We start from the raw sequence: 23,283 nt of genomic DNA on the forward strand, positions 1-23,283 counted from the left end.
ATTCCACTGATCTGAGTAGACCAAGTCTGATTCATTTTGGTCCAAGATCATTCCAAGTTAGTTCAGTTGATAAACTTATTCAGTCTAATGCTATGTCACACTCAAATGGATCCAAATCCGCCTAAATTATCAACTCAGACGAGTATCAGAGAAACAAATATTCAAAAAAGACAGATTATAATCGTGCAATGATCCACAAGAATCTGATTTATTGAGTTGCATAAAAAACTTGAAATCAAGTACATGTCCCATCACAATAATGAATCTGATAACTGTAAGAGTATATTCAAAACCTAGATCCACGAGGACAAAAGAGCTTCACAAGAAACAGCAAAGACAACCCAAAATAAATATTTTCTCCAAGAAACTCGACCCAAAATCAACAGATGATATCAACCAAGTTAAATCCGCAAACAATGAAAAACTATGACCTCAAAATTATAAGAGAAAATCTTAAGGTAAAGTAATACTTGATTCTTTATGACTACAAAACACGAAAGAGGTCAAAACTGTCTCAGACGTGCTCGAAAAGCTGCACCAATGGATCTGTATTCAGCCCGGCTCTACTTCCCCTTCGGAAAAAGCTTTGTTTTGTAGTTCTGGAATGGCTGAGGTCACAAATTTGGATCCTGATATAGGACTCGTATGATAATTTAATTTCTTTTGCTTCTAAAAATCCGACCAATCAATCAATCAATCAACTGTGAACAATACCAAGTATCAAAGTTTTACATAGACTGGAGATGTTGAAGTCGAACACCACAAACAACATTCATCGAAATACTTATACTTGATATTTTGACAACTTTTCCTTTACTTGGGGTTCCAAACTAGATACGAACTGCTCCCATGGTCCATTCCCGAGCATCTGCAAAACATTCATGTAAGTTAAAGATTATGTATTTATTTACCAATTTAAACTGCAAATTCAGCCCATAAATTACAAGTATACTGTATACCCATAAAAATTCTAAAAAAAAAGTAATACTAAGCACTCGAATATGGACAAATATAACATGTAGATATAAGTAGAGAGTTTGGAGTTTTTTGGAGAAAGGGGAAGTCGAGAAGATGAAAGTAACCTGTTTATATCCATTCAACACTTGGGAAACTTCATCGTGTAGATCCTTGCTTCTTATTTCCTGGAAGAATTTTTTGACGTTAATGAAGAACAATAACTTTAATATAGTTAAACGTTTAAAGTCATGCATTCTTACACGCCAACTAGCAACGGCTTTGAACATGTACACAAGAGAACTCAATGCCCCTGAAGGATTTGCTCTAACCTGTAAAATTTTTAAACGTAATAAGATGAAGTTATTGAGCTAGATCGACACTATATAAAGAAAACTAGAAGCATACCATTGCGCACAGACCGCGGAAAGCATCCTCTTTCTCAATATCATCACGTATCCTGCATAAACTCAAGTGCTTATGAACAACATTGCTCGAAAGTCGAAACCAGACTCCCTAGAAACGATTAAACATTTTGACCTCTAGTTTTCAATAATTTTTATCTCATTGTATTGATACTAAGTAACATGCACTAATTTCTAGTGATATGATCATGCCTCTTTTAACTCCAATTTTAATTTCAACAACAAAAGTCCAAGCAGCGACGGAAAAGGCTGTGTATCTTACATAGATAAGGCAGTACACCATGATTGCATGAAATGCTCCATATGAGGTGACACAAGCTCTGGACAAACCCATGCAAGCCTCCCAAGGGTGATTGCACTGTTCTCTACGAGTGACTTGTTGAGGCCCTGTTCATCATATAATTGAATGATTTAAAAAAAAAAATCAAAAATCCAATTAAGATACAGGAATGAAAAATGAAAAACCGAAAAAAGTGACCAAATAAACTACTATAGAGATGAGGACTTCGACATTCCTATGGGCGCCCCAGTTTAAGGAACTTGGAGGCTGCAAATTTCCATTTCACCGATAATTTTTGGCCAACTTGAAGGCTCTCTTTGATGAGAATAAAAGTTACTATTTAGAAGCCAACCCTAGCCCATAATGTTTGGGGAGGTATTCTGTACTTGACTTACATTTATTATTTGCCTTCAAGTCTATAAATTAAATAACTTTTACAAAAAGAAAAGAAAATAATTATCCCGTTCTACCTGTGTTCTGTAGATCGAGGGTTGTACACTTTCCTGGGTTTTGGGCAGAAACCCTAAGAAGCAAACTCAGATCGTATGAAAATGGAATAGAGTAACAACCAGACACTAACCTGTGCATTTTGAAGGATTGGAACAAGGCACGAGATAACTGTCATCACAACTGGAGAAACTTCTTGGCGAACCTGTGATTTGCAAATGTCAACAGTCTAGAACTGGTGATACGAGGCAGTTTAATTCTGAGTGCAATAAAAAATACTGAAAACAGCTTTTATCACATTAAATAGTAAATATGAACAAGTTTTCTTCTTTCGCTAATAGAAGCATCACTTTTGCATAGACTAACTTCATAAATATAGCACTCCCATTAACTTGCATCTCCAGCCCACTAGCCATACAACCACATGTTGTGTTGTTCCAAATGGTCTTCAGCGTTCAGACTTAATGTACTCCAGTTCCAAGGAAGTCTCCTCACTACACCTAAGTAGCCCAAGTCTTTCAAAGCTCAAGAGGCATCAGACAAGGCGACCCTATCTCTCTTCTTTTCCTTCTTGTAGCTGAAATACTCTATGTTCGTATTAAAAGAGAAGACTTGAGCTTGTTTGAACTTCAAAGGCTTCAAAGCCTCAGAGAGACGCTTCGCTTTTTCGGAGCGAACTGCCTTTGAGGCAGGAAAACTTTTTTTGTTTAACATAGGGTACAGTGAGCAATCTGGACAACCTAGTCTCTGCTTTTGGGTGCATCAAAGCTTCTCGCCATGTCTCTTATCTTGGACTCCCTCTGGGACAAGTCTATAGATTTAAACACTTCTGCGACCCAGTCTTACAGAAGATCTCCAAGAAATTGTCAGCCTGGAAAGCCGGTCTTCTATCTTGTTGAGGTAAGATCACTCTTATTACAGCAGTCTGGGCAGCAATCCCAATCTATTTCCCTTCTCTCTTCTCTATGCCTATAAGTATCACCAACATGCCACATGGTGGAAAAAGAAGATCAAACATTGCATGTGGGACGAGAAGGAAGATGCGAAAAGAATGCACGGGGTTGCGTCCAGACCTTCGCTGGTGGGAGGCCTTGGCATCAAAGAAGTTAAAACTATGATTGAAGCCCTTCTATCCAAATAGCTATGAAGATTCGGACAGGAAAAAGAAAGCCTCTGGTGATTTAAGGACAAATATGGTGAAGAATCCTTTGGCTTGATTAGTTAGTAATGAAAAGGTCCATATGGGACTGCTGTTTGGAGGGGCATTTACAACCGTTGGCATAATTTCAAGAGGATAACCCTGCTCAAGGTTGGTAAAGGTAATAAAACTGGATTGCCTCTTCACCAAGATCTTTTCCCTTGCCAATAATCAGGATGGCGTCAGTAGAAAATCACTTTGATCCGGTCACTTTATCTTGGAATATTAACTTGAGAAGAAACTTAAACCACTTGGAGATTCAAGAGGTGGGACCCTACTAAATTAAATCTCTACTACTACTCTCTCTGACCAAAAGGATTCAAGAAGATGGAAGCATAATGAGGAAGAAGAACTCATGGCTACTACTTGTACAGTGTTCCGTTGGGAGCTTTCTATATCCTGTCCCTTTCTTTTGTTCAATATTAATTCAAAATATGAAAAAAAAAAAAAACAGTAGCCCAAGTCTTGTACTTCTCTGTTCTATTATGTTCTATACCCTAATAACTTCGCAAGAAATAACGCATTCTTGTCGGGATATTGTATCATGTGAATGTTTAGCAAATTATAAAATCTACAATTTCCGCAATCACTATTAGCTCCTTAGAGGGAATTGTAGATTCTTGATGGTTTATCTCAAACATGATTCTTACTATTCAAACTAAGTTTGAATCGGAGCATTATAATTTTTTTTCGAAGATGCTTAGGCTTGGTGCTGCACCATATAAGCAAAGAATGAAATTTCGGTTTAGGTGGAAATTTTGGTAGACATGGAAATGGAAATTTTTTAGTCACTCAGACCAAGATATTTCTTTCCTTGACAAGGCATTGTTAAGAGAAACTTAGTTAAATTTCCTTTTGGAAATTTCGGTAGGCATGAAATGGAAATATTTCGGTCATTACGACCCAAGTATTTCGAAATGTAATTCTTTGCATATAAGCTATGCCTATCAACCAAGATCTGCAGAAGTTTTGGCAAGTCCAGTAATCATTTGCATGGAAGACGACTCTAAGCCTCTGACGGTATATTTTTTTCTATTACATATGATAAACCTTTGTTAGCATGTTAGGCTGTGCAGCATTTAAGCAAAAGAGTACAGTCCAATGGTTTAAAAGATAAACTCACCTTGACTGCTAACTCTCCAATAGCCCAACATGCATTATTTGCCACTGACACTGTTTCTTTTAGCTCAGGCGTGTTCTGCACAGTGAGGAACAAACTGGAAATAAATACACAGACTTCAGATTGCTATGATAAGGTCTTAAGTCGTCAAAAGAGGTCCAATTTTCACCAGTTGTTTAACTGCAACGTCTAGGAAATCTGACAGAGAGGGATGCAAATGTGCTGGACAGACCTGGGTCATAAATCAGATGGCATTACAATCCAACATAAATACCTAAAAATGAAGTAATTGAAACCTTCAATAAAACAATGTTAGCAGCTCACTCTTGCAAGGTCTCCTAAAAGTGCAAGAGCACTTTGTCGAACATCTAGAGAATCATCTCGGCAACATTGCACAAGTAGGTCCCTCAAATTGCTTTGCCCAACCTACATAAGATTTTAAGTTGCAATGATGCAATTAGAAGTTTTGCAGTTATACAAGCTACATGAACATGTTTGTAGATAAGACTTCAACTTCAAATTTTATCAGAAGGGAATAGCAAAGATAAGATTTTTTTTACAGCATATTAAGCATATAAGATTTAATTAGCATATTTCTCAATGGGCAATTCTCACCTATTGGGCAGTAGATGTGATGGAAGAAAAAGCGAAGGAGAATGTATTCAACCAACCATACAAGTTCATGAAGCTGTTACATCACCCCACCAATGCAGGATGCTACAAAATTTCTATTCAATATCCTAGAAACAAGCTTTACAACTACATGAGCCATTAAATGTGTTCTATTTCTTTGTTGCAACAACAGATAAAAGAGAACCTGGTCCATGAAACTTCCTAGATCAATCAGGGAGAGCTTGGCAATCTGTCCATTTAATATTCAACCCAAGAAATGGACCGTCGTTGACTTGCTTACTCAATACCCATTTAACCCTATATCATTGCATGGTTGATGTGCATACAATACCACAACTATAACAACCCGCATTAAGAAAGAGTCCTTGTGTCAGTGCATCATTTGACCCCTCATAATAAATTGCTGAGCCAATAGGTATTACAGTTATCTCTATGACATTATTCTCGTCTTATTTCTGTACATTGAACTTGGGTGAATAACAAACCTACAAGCATTCAAACACCTAAGAAGAGTTGACTATATTAAACAAATATGAGAATTTACCATCCCCGAACACCGAACTGTATAGAAAGTGTGAGAATAGTCCCACATGGAAGAAAGGCTATCTAGCAACCAAGACTATAATTGTCTAGACCCTCTCCACTCATTGCCAATTGCTTTTGAGTTGGACGACCACAAACTTAACATGGTCAGAGCTAGGCCAACACATGATAGGTTTAAAAGCCACACGTGCTCCACGTCACCCGAAAAGAAAAAAACACGTGTTAGGCTCAAAAGACGTGACACGTCAGGGGGCGTGTGAGAATAATCCAACTTGGGTGAAAGACTATCTAGCAACCAAGAATATAATGTCTAGGCCCTCTCCACTCATTGCCAATTGGTTTTGAGTTGGATGACCACAAACTTAACAGAAGGAAAGAGACAAATAAAGTTAAGCATTAGATATTCTAGAGCAAAAAAGTACCAAACTCTCTATCCCACTACCAAGACCCTCTGCAAGCCCTGAGAGCAGGTCCAAAGAGCAGACAACAAATTCTTTCTCATATTGAACTCCAGCTGACGCAGGATTAACCTACAACAGAGAAAAATCATCATATCTAATGAGTATGAGAAGTAGTCGAACCATCTGAACATTTTGAAAGATGACTTGCGAACAACATAATAGCTGAGCTGAGTAAGAAGCATAAAGGGGATCTGGATTCTGTCACACAGCTCAGCGTAAAACAATGTGTCAAGTTCTTCCAAAAGAATTCTGCATATTGTGTATGGAGGCCTCTGCTGCAAGAAAGTGCTATAATTTGGAGGAAATACATTGCGCCAAGGGATTGTAGTGTCAGGGACAGAATGTTGTACAAACTGGCATAGTCTGACTTGGCAACAGCCACTATCAAGATTTTTGTCTTTTTTATGGGCAGAAAATGTATAAGGAAAGGCAAAGCCAAAATTGGGCATGCCACATAAGCCAAAAAGAGAATTAGAGTATCTAATATGGATTCCTCATGATTCTCATATAGTCAAATCCAAAGCCTTTATACATTCCTTGCATAACATCTAAATGGGATAATTAGGTTAAAAAGTACGTGAATGAAACCTCCGGATAAAAAGGGTTGTGCAGTTTCTCAAGGACTTAAAAGGAAACTATTATACTTTAGCATTTGTGAGAAGGCATCATTACTAAAGTAACACAACCACGGATCTCACTGCTTAAAACAGAGAATAAATCTAGACTGCCCAAGGAATATAAATCAACATTCTTGAATTCAGTTGGTTGACTGAAAAATCTAAGCTATTGCAATTGTCCCAATAAAATTAGTCACCAATTACACATGGATAGAAGCACATTAAGCACCTCATTAATAAAATGAGTTAATCTAGAACCATTTGTCAAGATAAAAAAAAATTGATATGCCTAATGCAAGGGTAGAATTTCTTATAACTTATAACCATGGGTTAATTGAACACTTTACTATAAAGAAAGTATTAATTGAAAATGTTTTAGGAAAGAACTATTCTAGAAGGAAAGTAGTGATTTACTGGGTAAACATATTCACTTGCATATATGAGTTACAAAACAATTCTCTTTTACATATATTAAAATTGTACGAAGCAAAAGAGAAAAGGCAGTTAACATGTGACACAAATGATAAGCATAGTACTGTAAGATAGAGACTAATCTTTCTTTAGTATAACCTTGGGTTAATTATATTATATACTATCAGAAACAAAACAATAACGAAGAAGTGGAGGCAATTCATCAGTAAAATAGAAACTATTTGATTTATTAAAAAAACACATCAAAAGATAGACAAACCTTTGCCAACAGTTGAGTCTGGATGAGGTTAATGCACCTCTGAAATACAGGTTCAGCAAATTGCGAAAATCCAGGACCTAGAGCCTGAACATGTAAAACATGGGATTGTCATTTCTATTTTGGTAACATATTCAACATGCCAACAACATTATTAGAGCCTATCAAGAAAAAAGGAATATGGGATGTCTGCAGAATATTTGAAAGAGAAGTAATATAGTAATAGTCCTAATACAGTGATATTGATGTGTGCATCAAACTTCCATTCAATTTGGCTTCTTCCCCTTCGCAAGTATGCTCTACAGTAGAAGTTTTTGTACGAGGAGTTCTATCGTAAAGCAATAGCTGACAATATCAAGTAGTTAATCTTACCGCTTTCGTTTTCAACTACATGCCTGGATGTTAAGATTAAGAAATCTACTTATATTAATTACTTCAGGTTTACTATCTCATTGAAATCGACGAGGGTATGTTAGGAATGTTTGCATATAGGCAAATTGGGAGAGTTGAATAAGATTAATTAGTTAGCTGCAGTAAGGGGATAATACCAGGTAGCATACCTGTGCTATAGATGTGAAGCACTCAAGTAATGGAAAAAGATCTTTATCAGAATTCGAGAGCTGCTGCCACTTTGCGATTAATGGAGGCATCAGAATCTCAAGATATCTGGGCTGTAGATCATTAAGTCAGAGTAGGTATAATGTTCTCAGTAATGCTTCTGTTTAAGAACTATTCATCATAAAGATAAGAACAAACAAGCATAAATAAAAACTAAAGAAAATCGCACACAAAAAGTACCTGATTTAGCTCTTCCCCGACAGCATCAGCTAGAGTACCAATCGCATCATACACAATCCGAAGATTTCGTTTCTGAAGATGCAGCGAATAAAAAGGAGTGTAAGCGCCAGCTTACACTCTTGAAAGTATAATTTGATCAAAGAATCACTATGACAGTCTATCACTATAGCAAGACTCAATAGTTCAATAAAGGAGTAACAACCTGATATCTTCCGAAAGCACACAAGAGGTGCTGCAAAATAACTTCAAGACGTGGAACCAACTCCTCTGCAGCTTCCTGATGTTTAATAATATTTTACTGAGGTATACTATACTGACAAGCATAAAGCTAACTCTTATTAATATTAACAGTCAAAAACCTCTTCAAGTGTAGCAAAGGCAGAACAAGCAGCTTCCTGGACCCGCTTATTGGTGTCTAATACCCTTTGTAAGATGCTCATAAGAACTCTGTCAAATAGTTCATGACCCTTTTGATGGCTAATTCCCTGAATAAGGGAAGAAAGTGTATTCATATAACATCAGAATTTGCACCATCTTATTATCATTGAAGGTAAATTTAAAATTGGATCCCATAATAGTACAACTCTAATGCGCATAAACTAGCTGGTAAGAAAACAAGTTGACTATACCTCAACAATGAACTTGCTATAACGAGAAACAGTCCAACAAGTGATGCTTCGTATAAGTGGATATTTGTCATCTAAAAGAGGGATTAAAAATGACACAATCTGCACGAGAATAGAACTAGAATATGAGCATGATCATCCAAACTCACAGATCTGGCATACAAAAAAAAAAGATAAGGCAATGTCATACAAATACAGCATAACACCGTCAAGGTTTAGAGCTCAAATATAGCATACAAAGAAGTGACAAATTATTACAACCGTTAGGGCACTTCATGGTTGCACAAAAGCAGATCATGCCTTGGAACATGCATGACACTACCAGAAAATACTAGAGTAAAGCTAAAAACACAAAACGATATTATGTGACAACAAATTCATGAACTCCTTTCCTAGTATTCAGAGAAATTATCGAACTCCTAATTCAATAAACATCATAAAGAACCATAAGATTACCTCTGGCAGATGAGGGTAGAGCCCACTGATGCAACCCTCAGCTATGGCGCCAAATGCTAAAACACCAGCTTCCCTTTCCCTCCAGGCATCATCCTCAACATTGGCTAGCTTAGCCTGCAAAATAGCAATTGATAGAAAAAAAGAATTAGGAAATCAGAAAGGACAGCTTCAAAATATTTTCAGTTCTATGCCAGACTAAATTGTAGCTTAGTGTAACACTTAAATACACATTCTATGGTATGAATACAGTAATCAACATCCATGCCTTACCACGGTATCTAGGTGTGCATCTTGATTTGAGTATACAGGGCAAATGCAAGTGTGCATACATATCTTGATCCATGAGAAAATTAAAGTTATAGATTTGAAATTGTTAAAATGTAAATAGAAGTGTATAGCAAGAAATAAGTTTCCCGAAATTTCACCGAAATTTCGCGAAACGTTTCCTAAATTTAGATTAGGTGCACGAAATCACACTTACAACTATTTCCTGCCTAGTTTCCACCGACATGATGGAAATTTCTACCGAAATTGTTGAAAATTTCGAAATTTCCACCGATATAATGGAAATCTAGCAAAAAAATCCAGAGAAAGTAAAACTAAAGTATATAGCAGTAATTAATGTGCAACACTAGATCAGGACAACTATAAATTCAAAATTTAGAATTACTTTATTAGTGTAGTGTGTTCACAAAAACCAAAAGTTGCTAACTATTATCAGTCTTCACAGACAAAACTTTTGCTGCTTTACGAGGACAGATAACAAATACCTGAAGCAATGGCATCAGTGTTGGAAGTATGTCATCACCAAAAACATTGGAGAGGACATCTAGAGCAGCAGCACTGCATTTCCTCAGATTCCAAACATTGACTATGTCATCGTCCTATAATGTGGAAAATAAATCAGCCAAAAGAGTCCCACACAGATTAACACAATAAAGCACTGTAACCAAATTACCTACGCATGTTTCAAATATGCAAACATTCAATGGTTAAACAAACCACATTTTAACTTACACCAGTGCAAGCAATGACAAAAATGCAGAGATAGACAGATAAGCAAAATAATGATTGAAGAACTTACATCATCTTCTGCATTTTCTGCACCATGAAATCGTGATGCATGGAAACGTGGTTTCAGATCCTGCAGCTCAAAGTTTTTCAATATTGAATTTCCCACAACTTAAATTTGAATTGATGAGATTTAAATAGAAGTCACCCAGGAACTGCGAAATACAAATTCGAACCTGATCTCTATCTGGGCAAGACTCGTCCTCCTGCAAGTATCTACTAAAATGTGAGATGCTCTTGTCATGTGCAACAACTGTCTCCTACGAAGAATCATAGGACATGAGAATAACTGAAATGTACTTACCTCTGCATCAACAAGTGACTCGTCATCTTCGGCATAAACCATGTTTGACAGCAATACCTACAGAAAGTGTGGAAAATATGTAAGAAACGAATCTGGTAAAAAAATAATATGGATCTGAATAACGAAATATAATAGTTTGCTGCACGGGTATCTATACCGGCATTAGACGTGGCAGGAACTCAGTTAAGTTTTCAGGGGGTAACTGAGCTTCACAGTATACTGACCTGTCAATAAGAAAGAACATCACAAACATGAGATTACACACAGGACCTAAGCACTCAACCTGTACGAAACATGTTTGTTTTGACAGCCTCTGCCAAGTGCAAGATACAGTGAGAATATGCAGAGCATAATTTTTCATTACTCCGTGATGATGGACAATTGTGCATTTCTCATCAGATCATATTAACACTTCGCTCAATGAAATAATAACTGAGGGATAATATCTTTTTAACTTTATCATAATCCCGATTATATGATAAAAGATATACTGAGACCAGGACAACGGTATCCACCAGGATGGCAGTTCGTAGCAATTCGAAAAAATCCAAACTACTACGAAATTACATCACCGCAAAACCACCCTCAAGCACCAGACCAGAGTAAAGACTTGGAAGAATAATTACACATCCATCTTTATTCCTTGCTCAGGCAAGATAGAATTGCAGTTACAAAGCAAATAAAAAATAGGATAGTGGATCATACCAGAATTCACAAGCTTCAAGAGAAACTTCATCGTCAGCATCCTTGTTTGCTTGCAACATGTATTCAATTATATTTCTCATATGTGGCTGCAGTACAAGTTTTAAAGAACACTTCAGAAAACTAACAGATAACAAACAAACAGGCACTAATACATAAAAATAAATGAATGGCAATTATGATATATGAGTATATGACTCAAGTTTTTCAATACCCCAGAGCTTGTCTCTAGTTGGTCGACTAGTCTCCAAGATTAACAGCTTAAGAAAGCAGTTAATTCATATCTTAGTTAATATGTCACTTTCTCAGTATGTCAAATCACTCCACTACTGGAGAAGTTATGTCATCAAAACTAAAATATAGTTGTCCATGTGGTAGTAGACCAAAACTCAAGGGATAACTAAGCATAACGCATAGAGAAATGATGTAAGATAGTTAAACTGAAATAAAAGAGAGATGAACACCTCCAAGACAGATGGACGAACTTCAATCAGTTGAACAAATGCTGAACAGACCTGTTCATCACAAATGGCAGAATTAAATAGATCATACTAAAAGAAAAAATTACACCAGGAATTATTAAAAGAAAAATTACACCGGGAACATTTTGATTGACAAGCTTTTGAACAGTATGTTGAAACTTGAAAATGCAGCACAAAAGGCCTGTGGGGTGCAAAAACTCTTCCAGGTTCATCATATTCCCTCATACTCCCTACCGCTAACATTTAAAGATCATTATATCATTCTTGTTCTTGTTAAAAAATAGGAACGTCCATTTACATGCCCAATAAGATACAATAAGAAACGTTTCAAAAATAAGATACAATAAGAGATTATGTACGGTTTCAGGATGAGAGTTCCATGCAGTTGGCGCAGGTAGATAACCAACGTAATAGGAGAAAGAAAAACACAACTGATTCAACTTACCAATTTTCGAACCTCTGAAGCAGGGTCCTGAGCAAGAACAAACAAACCCTGGAGGAACTGATCCATAAACATAACTAAAGCCTGAAAGAAAAGAAAATCATATGAACCTTGTAACTTCCAGTAACAGTAGCAGTTCAAGTCCAACTGAGCAAGAGAATAACCAGATACTTACTGCTGGCATTAACAGAATGAACTGATTAACAGAACCCAAGGATAGCTTTCTGAGTGAAGTGTGCGTTGACTGGAAGAACTGATACGAGAAACTAATGAAAGTTAACATGATTTTGGAAGACATTGATAGTCCAACCTGCAAATTAATGAGAACAAAACAAACTCCGGCAAATGAATAAAGTAAAATGCTTTACTCACCTTGAGTAACCTGGGAAGAAATAAATTGATAGGGCGTTCAGCTAATCCAGGGACGTCTAAATCAAGCTCTTGAGGGATGTCTTCACAAACCTATGTAGACATGCAGGGACACCTTGGAGCTTGTTAGGAATAAACAGAAGTACTTCTAAGTTCTAAAATAAAGGATGATTTCAATACATCTTGTCACAAAAAAAAAAGAGGTGAGCAGGATGAAATTTTACAGATTACTTCCATATTACTAAGCCCTCAGTCAACACTGCAACTGTAACAGTTACTTAACGCCATGATTTCATATTACCAACATTATTAACAGTGCCAAGGAATATTGTCTCAAAACACACAAACAATGACAAGATAAGGAGTGAAAAACAACCTCGGGAAAAAAAAACTAATCCACCTTTATGTCAAAAAGGGTATCTCAAGAGTGGAAATAAGCTATCCACCTTCCGTTAGTCATGGAATGGATGAAATTTTACAGAATACTTCCTTTCCGACTAAACCACAACCTTAGCGGCTTAGCTACGGAAGAAAATTAAAGTTTAGTACAAAAATGTGGAGAAAACTATCATATTCTCAAACCAAATGTTTGCATAATAAAAAAATACAGGATCTCTTATCGACCGTATCATGGATAACAAGGGTTTCAGATTTCCCTAGAAACCATATTGTGAGAATAGTCCCACATGGGAGAAGGGGGTCATCAACTAAGAATATAATGTCTAGGTCCTCTCCACTCATTGCCAATTGGTTTTGAGTTGGATGACCACAAACTTAACATGGTATCAGAGCTAGGCCAACACGTGATAGGCTTAAAAGCCACACGTGCTCCATGTCACTCGAAACAAAAAAAAACACGTGTTAGGCTAACCAGACCACACGTGAGGGGGCGTGTGAGAATAGTCCCACATGGGAGAAGGGGGTCACTAGCAACTAAGAATATAATGTATAGGTCTTCTCCACTCATTGCCAATTGGTTTTGAGTCGGATGACCACAAACTTGAACACATATCAATATGTGTGCTTACAACGATATTTAAAATTTTGGCATTTCCATTAATTCAAACTTGCATGCCTATGGTTTCAATAATATACCAATTTTCCATTGATCATGAAAAAACAAAACTACCACGGATCAGTGTCACACTACCTATTTCGTTTAATATCACATACCAGTCATTGTACAACCTCATATTACATTCCAAATTTCCACTTGTGTAAGATTGGCCCAGATATGCCTGCTTTCTTCCCGGGGTGAAACTAACTGGTATTTACTATTTAGTAATTTGATGTGAAATGCAGAATAAGATAATTAGGCCTTTTTTATCAGTAAGATTTATGTCAGATGTGAGGATCATACGAATTTGGTGATCGCATGAAGTTTGTTTATTTTGTAAAAGGGAAAATAGCCTCAACCCAATAGTAAGTATGTAACTTATCTCATCAATTTGTATTATCATCTAACAATTTCTCGGATCCTGATTAACATGTATTACCCACTCTTGTAATAGTGTTTATAAATTGTTATAATACAACGAAACGGGTATTGTAAGAACTAAGGTGCACATGCAAGTCACATGATCAAATAATAAGAACAATAGGCAACCCAATGATCTTGACAAAGTGCACAAACCTTAGACAAAGCATCCATTGCACCTTCCATGTGATTTAACTCATTACTGTCCAAGCATTGTATAAGGCCTTGTAACAGCTCGGGCCATGAAGGTACTCCTCCTAGTTGCACGATAACACTTATAATTGTTCCAACAGTGGACCTGATGTGCCTATCTGCTGCTCCTAGGCAAGGCAGCAACTCCGACTTTATATATTGCTGATATTGTGGAGTCATGGATTTGAAAGCAGTTCTGAGATTATTTTTCAGAAGCAAACCAGCTGCTTGTCGTATTTCTACTGGTGTGCCCTGTTCAAAATGTAAAGGGCAACGTTCTTACAATGATACCAGAACCAAATAACCATTCAAATGTAAGAATGATAAAGCAATGTTTCCCGAAATAATTATTTTCATTCAATGTTGTTCCTCCGGTACTCCATTCAGTTCAAGAACTCAACCATCGTAAATGTAAAAATTTAGAGTATATAAATATAGCAATTTCACTTACTACATGAAATCTTACAAGTTTATAACTATCTCAAATAAAAAAAAAAACTTATTCTTCAAGTTGCACTGTATTAGTAATCATATACAACATAAATGTGGCAACTAAGAAGTAAACTGAATAAGTTGCAAAATTCTGAAAAGGACAATACTCCAAAGTAACAACAACCCAAGTAAAAGCAATCTGTAGTAGTTCGATCATCAATTCATTAACTAAAAGTAATCATATACAACATAAATGCGGCAACTAAGAAATACCCAAATCTTAATCCACAATTCATTAACTAAAATCAATCAGTAGTAGTTCGATCATCAATAGGAATGAAGATAGACAAGTCAAAAACAATCAAACAGCAAACACAACAACAAAAAAAACCCTACTTTTCTTTCTTTAGTAGCAAGCACGATGGGTAATGAAGAAATTACCTCAGCGCGAGCAAGGATGAAAGCGAGATAGTTATTGAAATCAGGAAACTGACTACAGTGTTGAAGTTGTTGCCAAATCAAAGACTTATCAGAAGTAGGAGAGATATGTTGTTCAAGTAGGGCACAGATCTCTCTGAGTCCTTCTTCCTGAGGTTGCCAAATAGCCGATGATACCGCCATATCTTCCACCAAGTACCAGCACCGCTAAAGTTATCAGTGATTTTGCAGAGAGAGATGAAAAGGAATCTGAGTTGAAAAAATTGAGAGAGAGGGTTTTTAGAGAGAGAAAGAGAAGAAGATTTGTGAAATTGGGTCTTTCTCTCTTTATATAAAGTTCACACAAATAATGGAGGAAGAGAAGAGGGCTTCAAAATTATTAACACAGTTCGCTGTCTTTTCTAGCGGCGGCTCACGGCGAGCTATTTTTATTCATCTATAATCCCATCATCTAACGGTCTATATTTAATTCCACTTTGACCCCCTAAAGATTAACAAGATCGTCAAATTGGGGGTCTACAAAGATGATTAGCTTGCAATGTGGTCTATTATCTCGTTTTGCCTCTTTACCAATTTAAATAATAAATTTTTTTTTTTTCTCACCGGTCGAAAAAGGGTCGTCGGTCAGCCACCTCTCATCGATCGTCCATAAGAAGACATAATTTGTTAATGTCAAAGAAGGTAAAAAGGTCAAGAATAAATCAATTGTTAAAGTCGGTTGACGGAAAAATGTAAAATAGGATCACATTAGAAGTTTGTTATCTTTTAGGAGTCATTTTGGTGAGTTGGTCATTTTTAGGAGCCAAAATGAAACTAATCCTATTTTTCTTTTATAATAATATTATATTTATACTTTAGAAGATCTCCACATATAAGTTGTCACATGAGTCTCCGTAAACTTTGTGGAAACACTTCCACACAACCTTTTCGATTTTGTGACATTAGTTGCAACACTTCTATCGACATTTTTTATGACCTTTTGGAAGCTCTTCTTACGATGCTTTTGTGTCATTTTAAGCTATGCTTTTTCCATATTTCACAGCAATGCCTTCGCGTCATTTTCAGGGACTTCGCAACATATTTCTCAGCTGTGCTTTTGTGCCATTTTACGCTTAAGCGCCTTAATCCATATTTGTGACGCTTTGACTAGTGTGACATTTTCGTGCACCCAGGAATCAGGATAAGGGTTTGGATAACTTCCCGTAGTGGGGAGGGATTCAGTTAGCTACATTTTTGTCACACTTCACCTCACTTTCGGAAACACTTCTGTCAGGCAAAAGCATCATTTCAGAAGCATAAAAATGTAACCCAAAGTGCATTCTGAAGTATTTTTCCTGCTTGCATAAGCATAGCTAGAAATGGAATTTTGAATCTAAGCGACTTTTCTATGAAATCTGTCTTGAAGGGGTGAAAATCCTCTTGAAGAGTAAACACAGAACTCATGAATTTATGCAAACATAGACAATTTCAAGCTTATAAAAGTTCTGCTGAGTAAGTATACTCAGAGGTATCTGTCTGCCTCTCAGAAATGTTGTCGCTATCCTGAAGCAACTTCAATGGTTTCCAAATCAAGTTCTCAGTGCCTCCATTTATATAGAAGAAAAAAAACACGAGGAAATGTTTATTATATGACTGTTCCTTCAGAACCAGAATTAGAAAATTAAACTTCGAATAAATAACACATCCATCATTTATATCAGAATAAGGAGAAAATTACAACATAAAATCTCAAAACTGTCACTATAGAAAAAGAAAAAGAATTGGTAATAAGGGTATTGAAGTACAAATGATTGGTTATATGTAAGTAACCCACCTTTACTTGTTCAAATAAATTATCCGAAATTGTCTTGTAACGATAGTTGGGTTAATTTGCTCGGTGTCCACGGTTATGACATACCCTATCGACTATATAAAGTTATAAACTGAACGGAAACAGGCACCTGCTATGTCAGGTTACAGATCTAGTCTTCGAGTCGAACCTTTGATCAGAATTCATCACACAAACTGCAGAATATTAAGTCAAGATGAATATCATAAACTGGTATGTTTTTCCTACTAATGGCCCTCCTTACTGAAACAGACTAGTACCTTAAAGAGTAAATTAAGCCTTGTATTCATCGACACGAATCCACTTTGTAGATGACCACTTGTTTCCCTTGATCACTGGGCAACCACCTGAAATACAATCGAGAGATGAGAATATAATCTAGGGTTGTCTTTGATTACTTCCATTTCCGTGGAAACTAATGAGTTTTAAGACATAAACTAGTTTACGTTGTAAGAAACTTAATTTCCATGAGTGTATGGGCCAGTTAACTTAGAAGTGTGAGTGTGTGACAAAAGGTTGTGAAACCCACATTAGTTTAGTTGGGTGGTAATATGTGTATATCTCCATTAAAGAGGGTTTTAAATTTGTTGCTTGTAGTGAAAAGACAACTTAAGGGTTTATGAAAAACACAAAAGAAGGGAACATACCATGCAGACTTGATGGATCTAGAGAGGCATCGGGTTTCATGCTCCAGAACAGCAATGCATCACCCATATTAGGTTTAACAGAGAGACCTTCTTTTCCACATTTAGATAACTCATTCCACCATGATACAGAGCTGATGTTTCCTTTTGCGGCTGGAAATACAGTTTCACCTCCTTCTTCTACATCAGAGCTAAGTAAGAAAATAATGAAATCAGAATTTTTCTAACAAACACGCCTACTAAGTCCTAACAAGAGAATGCCATCTAAGATATAGATGGGAAAGGTATGACTCTTACAGATACATAAGAACAGTAGCTATGCGCTGTCCCCCATTTTGAGTGTTAAATTGATCGAGAAAGTAATCGTAATGAGGTTCATATTTCTGTCCGACTTCGTAGTGGAGAACCTGAAGTCCTTCTCCATGCTCTGTATATTTTCAAGTTTGATTTAGACATAACCAATTTGCATTGTGGGTTAAAATACAAAAGACATCGCTACACAGATTTGAAATAAGTGGTAAAATTTCTATAGCAGACCAACTAAATAACAGCTTCAGAGGATGGATACGTCATACATGCTTAACATGCAAAAACAAGAGATTTGACAGAAAAGTTTCCAGCAAATGTCAGATGGTAATGGTCTATGACATTAATCTTTCTTGTTTCCAATATGGAGAAACCATACGTTGCTGGCATGCGAAGAATATTCAAGAGTTCATATCGTTTAACTGGGTTCTTTTAAAAAGAGTATCATACTAGTTTAACTGGCAATTATTTAGAAAATAGCAGAAATCCAAAATTCTTTCACAGTTCTTGATTATGGTTTTCACTACGACACGTAGACATAATCATCACATACATTATTCCTTGCATTCATACATAGGTACACATGGCAATCTCCAAGTGATGTAAGTAGTTCTTGTAATTTCAAAACCGTAAAAGCTACCATATTTAAAAACATAAGTACGAAAGTGAACCACATACCAACAGGTATGAAGGTAAGATCCGCAATCCTTTTCTCAATGCTTCTAACGATCTTATCTTGTCCTCTCTTGAGGAACGTTCCAGAGCTCGTGCGCACCCTGCAAATAGTAAGTGCATGTTGATTACGTCTTTAAATAATAAAGTATGAAGGGGCAAATAAGAAACCACCTTCCAAATTAATCTAGTTTGGCTCAGAGCGATATGGGAAAGCTAACCTGCTGTCTCTGCTTTTACCGGTATCGCTATCAACCACGGTTGACTTTTCCATATGAGGTTTGGCAAGATTAATTAGGTAATGGCATTCCTCCTCAGACTGTTCAAGAACACCCAAAGTCAAATTGTTACAACTTACGACCCTATTTATCATTGAATCGTTGATCCCTAAACTATGTAACAGTTGTTGTTTCGCTAGTATATTAAAACAAAAAACTTGGTGATAAAAAGTTCTTTCTGAAGATTCAGAGGTAGCCGAATAAGTTACTGTATGAATTCAGACTTTTAAGCCCGTTTTCGTAAGAAAAGTTTATTTCTATTTAAATGCAGACTTTTAAATCTGTTTATGTTTCGATACGGATTTCTAAATCCGGTTTAACAACAGAAGTACGGACTTTTAAATCCATTTTATCAACATAAGTTAATAAAACAAAAGGAAAGATATTCTCAAAAGAAGAGATAAGAGAGAGTTTCGACGAGTCGAGTAATCTTTGTCCTTCAGAAAATTCACACCTTGTTACTTGTACCAACAGATCCGGTGTTTGTCTCCCAGAAAAATGGTGTTACCTTTCGAAGGTTAGATGGTACTTCTTGTTTTTGAAAGTCTGTCAATTTTTTAATAAGTAATATGAACTTCTAACGAACTGAAAAATTAATGCTTGGAACTCTAGTGCTTTGCTCTAAAAATGTTGTTGTTGATGTATGTTGTTTGCAAAATTCCGACTGATATAACTAGGAGTGAACAGATGCTACTCTGTATGTTCCCAATTGTCAAGTGTAAGTAGGCCCCGAGACCGGGACCGCTGGATCTCCAACAGGATTATCCGCCTAGATCCTAACCACCTCAGGTCATCTGACCGTCGGATGATCCTGATCCGCTTCCCGTCTATCCACCGTCGAATTAGATATCAGATTTGAAAAAAAAAAAATTCTCCAAGCGCTCATCGCGACGAGGCGAAGTACAAAGTGTGCCACTAAAGCGCAAAATGCGCCCAAAACGCCCACTGGGCATGGTGCAAACCACGTAAAGCACTATATTATTCCTTGAATTACTACCCTAAGATTAAGATACATGGGTAAATTATTATAAGGAAAGAATTTCTCTCTTTACTTTTCAATGTGGGACTATCTAGTTCACACTTAGTTTAGTTGAACCACTTCTACCAACTTGAAATACTAATAACTCATTCATTAGGAACCGGTTTTGGACAAATTTTAGGTCTAAATTCAATAGCTCGACGTGACGAATCTAACAATTCGCATAGCTCCTGATTTAGACTACATGTGGGCCCTCAAAAACACAAAATACGGTTCCAGCTAAATTCCTAGCTTGGATCCGATTCCAGAGACGGTAAGATGCTTTCGAAACAGTTCAATAAAAAATATATTCTACAAGTAAGAGATAGCAAAATGAGATTAAATTCTAAGAAGCACCAACTAAAATACATAATGTGCACTCATACTTGAGCTTATCAATCTCATATATCTTCCTTTTGCTATATCTCCACGAAAATAAGGTTCAAGTCATGTATGCATCGAAATCTTCTCACCCACCCACACATTTTCAAGTTAAGGTGAAGATTTGATTTTTATCGACCAGTAAAATTTGCATCCTATAACAAATTCTGTAAATTTTGTTATCAATTCATAACAAAAATAAAATAATAAGAAAAAGTTTACATATTTATGGAATTCACACCACATCTATCTACAAAAGGAAGCACCCCCACTTAAATCAAGGTGATTTTAGGTTCTACTAGATCAATAACTACCAGTTAGAATTATCAATTTGGCAAAAAAAATCAATAACTTACCAAGAAATTATGATAAACAAAAGCTCTTGGTTCCCACGAAATGACTTCCATCCATTGATCTCCTCTTTCCCCCAATCCATCAGGTCTACAAAGAAAATTTAACCACATAACTAAACTCCAATAAATCCCTAACCAAAAAATTAGGCAAAAAATAATTCAATTATTCTTTCTTACCTTTTCTCGATCACCTTACGAGCTAAGGAACTAAGATCATTAGCTTTAGAATTTTCAACATTATTAGATGGAAGTGAAAGGATTCCAAGAGCTAAAAGCACTAATAGAACGAAAGAAAGCATTAGAAGCATAGCTAAAACTAGTGTGAATGTTGAAGATCTTCTATTCATTGACCGAGAATGTCTCCCGCCTTTCGCCATTAATGCCATCTCAATTAACTCAAACAAATACTCCTCTGATCAAACAAAGAAAACCCTAATTCTCTGAGGAAGACGACTTTAGATCTGAACTTTTTAGAGAGAGAGAGAGAGAGAGTTTATTTTCGTTCTTCTGTTCAAGTTTTGAAGCGACGACCGTTTTTGTTCAGAGAGAAACGATTTCGTCAAGAATTTCCTTACAAGGAAAATGAAAGATGGTAAATGACATCACTAGGTCTCATAGTTTGTCATATTTACAATGGTATAAAATTAGTTTTTGTGTTATATATTATTGATGTACGGGGGTATTTTAGTCAACTTCATTAAGAACTATACATATTTGTATAGCCCATGGTTTTTCACGATCGATAAGTATAAGCTGTGTTCCATGAAAATGTGGATTAATTTATTGCCAAGTGCTAACCACGATATCTTAGAGATATTATATTGCTTGGTGACTTTTATTCCAATCCAATTTGGTCACTTAATACCCGGGAATAATGCGTTAGATAAAATGACATGTTCAACATTTGATTCCGGTTAGTAATGAAATTGCATGAAGCTTGCAAGAAAATATAATACAATAAGACAATCTACATTTATCGTAAAGAAATGATCTCTTTAGCCAGAATCTCTTTCCTAAGGGAATGTTACCTATCGTGGTTTTTATTTCTTCAATTATGAAAGTGGGGTCTAAAAGGGTGGAAGAATATAGGGACGAGGAAGTTCGTAAAGGTGATGGTTTTTTCGATCTTGCTAGATCTATTATTTTCTTCTTCTATTTTGCCTGATTGTTGGAGGTTCTTAAGGCTTTCTTCATCTCCTATGTGTGCAATCCGATAAGTTTATCGACATCAAGCAATATTTTGGGACGGGTTGTTTGGTAGTTCTTCATCAATTGTGTGAATCATGCTTTGTCCATTGATGAAGATGGACAATTCATTCATTAAAGAGTTATGGCAAATATAACGAATAGGCATCTAACTATCGATCTAAAGTCCACGATTCAACCGATATACGATTTAGTCTTTGTTTTTACAAATTCAGAGCATGCTAACTATAGATCAGTTTTATCAATTTTATTTTCCTTTGGCAAAACTGCTTCCAGTTTCATCAAGGAGAAAAATATACTACAAGTCGTTAGTGTGTGACGACGAGATGGTGTAACACGGTATTAGCTTCTTGTCTTCAAATTGGTCATCAAGATGACTCAAAGGAAATACTGACATCAAGAAAATATATTGTATTCGATCAACAACCTCAATCCACACAGTCATCAGATCTCCAAATCTCCTCTAATTGTTATCTTAGATGTGTTGTACTTTGAAATCCAAGAGGACATGGAATCGAATCATAAGTATGGTCTTCGTTACTCGTACGTAAAAAATCTGTGATTATATGGTATAAACAGAGTACAGATCTTTATTGGGTCTTGTAATGGCCTTTAAGATTCTGGTATAGCCTATTAGAGTTTTGTTATGACTTTTAAAGGTCCAAGTATCTGTAACTATGACAGTATAAGTGTTCTCTCAAATCATCACGATGTTATTTACTTTTGTATCCACAAGATGTAATCAAAGCTATGTAAGGTCTTTTAATTTATCATTAATAAAATGACAGTAATTCTAAAAAAAATATAATCACTTTTTTTGCCAAAGCTTTTGTGTCCCTTCTTCTATCGTCACTTTCACTGGAGAGTTGACATCATTTTTACAATTATCCTTTCCAGCTCGCACCTACCTCAAAAGAAACTGGTGAAGTCATTCATTAGGCAAACAACCCCTCGGGCACTAAGGTAAACAAGCACTCTAAAGACTTTAATGTCCCATGCTTTCCGTTCCACTCATACTTCTTTCAAGGAAGCCCTTCGTTCTTTCCGATTGGGTGGGAAGTTAAATGTTGCTTCGTCGACTAGGGGCTATGAACGAGATTAAGAGCATTGAATGGAGGTTCCCCTCGTTCCAGTTTTTACAAATCGTCAGAGGAATAGTCGCTTGAATGTGTTACTTCTGCCACGGACTTATCTTGCCAGTTAAACGAAACTAGGGATTTCCTCGATTCATTTCCTATTCCTCAAAACCCTTTCTGCATCACTTGCTTTGGAGACGATGGATGAAGATTTGTACATCATGTAATCAATTCCAGCCTTGAGGCAAGATCCATTTGTTGATCCAACAAGCAACAAATGCCCATTTATACATTTTTTAAGTAAGGATCCTTACGTCGTATTAACAGGAAACCCTCTTACTGATATAGTATAGGCGTTAGCGCATA

At 36.3% G+C, this 23,283-nt stretch overlaps 2 protein-coding genes across 2 annotated transcripts; both read right to left on the reverse strand.

Annotated features, from left to right (window-relative positions):
- Positions 1 to 189: 189 nt before the first annotated feature.
- On the reverse strand, positions 190 to 15,726 carry LOC147565823 (transportin-1-like). Its single transcript, XM_086652309.1, has 29 exons — positions 15,159 to 15,726; positions 14,250 to 14,537; positions 12,620 to 12,709; positions 12,423 to 12,500; positions 12,251 to 12,331; positions 11,788 to 11,838; positions 11,327 to 11,412; positions 10,779 to 10,845; positions 10,622 to 10,678; positions 10,494 to 10,523; positions 10,331 to 10,390; positions 10,017 to 10,130; positions 9,247 to 9,360; positions 8,794 to 8,892; positions 8,524 to 8,649; positions 8,367 to 8,441; positions 8,165 to 8,236; positions 7,927 to 8,037; positions 7,370 to 7,453; positions 6,023 to 6,130; positions 4,749 to 4,850; positions 4,594 to 4,656; positions 4,428 to 4,502; positions 2,240 to 2,311; positions 1,642 to 1,766; positions 1,363 to 1,414; positions 1,218 to 1,286; positions 1,083 to 1,142; positions 190 to 868 (listed from the first exon to the last, which is right to left on the reverse strand). The coding sequence occupies exons 1-29, from the start codon at positions 15,336 to 15,338 to the stop codon at positions 785 to 787; spliced, it is 2,673 nt and encodes an 890-aa protein (XP_086508435.1). The 5' UTR covers positions 15,339 to 15,726; the 3' UTR covers positions 190 to 784.
- Positions 15,727 to 16,807: 1,081 nt separating this feature from the next.
- On the reverse strand, positions 16,808 to 21,265 carry LOC147565824 (putative prolyl 4-hydroxylase 10). The gene is made up of 8 exons (XM_086652311.1): positions 20,813 to 21,265; positions 20,639 to 20,723; positions 18,827 to 18,924; positions 18,612 to 18,709; positions 17,925 to 18,054; positions 17,631 to 17,818; positions 17,244 to 17,330; positions 16,808 to 17,159 (listed from the first exon to the last, which is right to left on the reverse strand). Exons 1-7 carry the CDS (start codon positions 21,019 to 21,021, stop codon positions 17,257 to 17,259), a joined length of 882 nt encoding a protein of 293 aa, XP_086508437.1. The 5' UTR covers positions 21,022 to 21,265; the 3' UTR covers positions 16,808 to 17,159; positions 17,244 to 17,256.
- Positions 21,266 to 23,283: the final 2,018 nt, after the last annotated feature.

Source organism: Eschscholzia californica, unplaced genomic scaffold (genome assembly GCF_041429995.1).
Source record: "Eschscholzia californica isolate CP2 unplaced genomic scaffold, dmEscCali1.0.p SCAF_1, whole genome shotgun sequence".
Classification (NCBI taxonomy): Eukaryota; Viridiplantae; Streptophyta; class Magnoliopsida; order Ranunculales; family Papaveraceae; genus Eschscholzia; species Eschscholzia californica.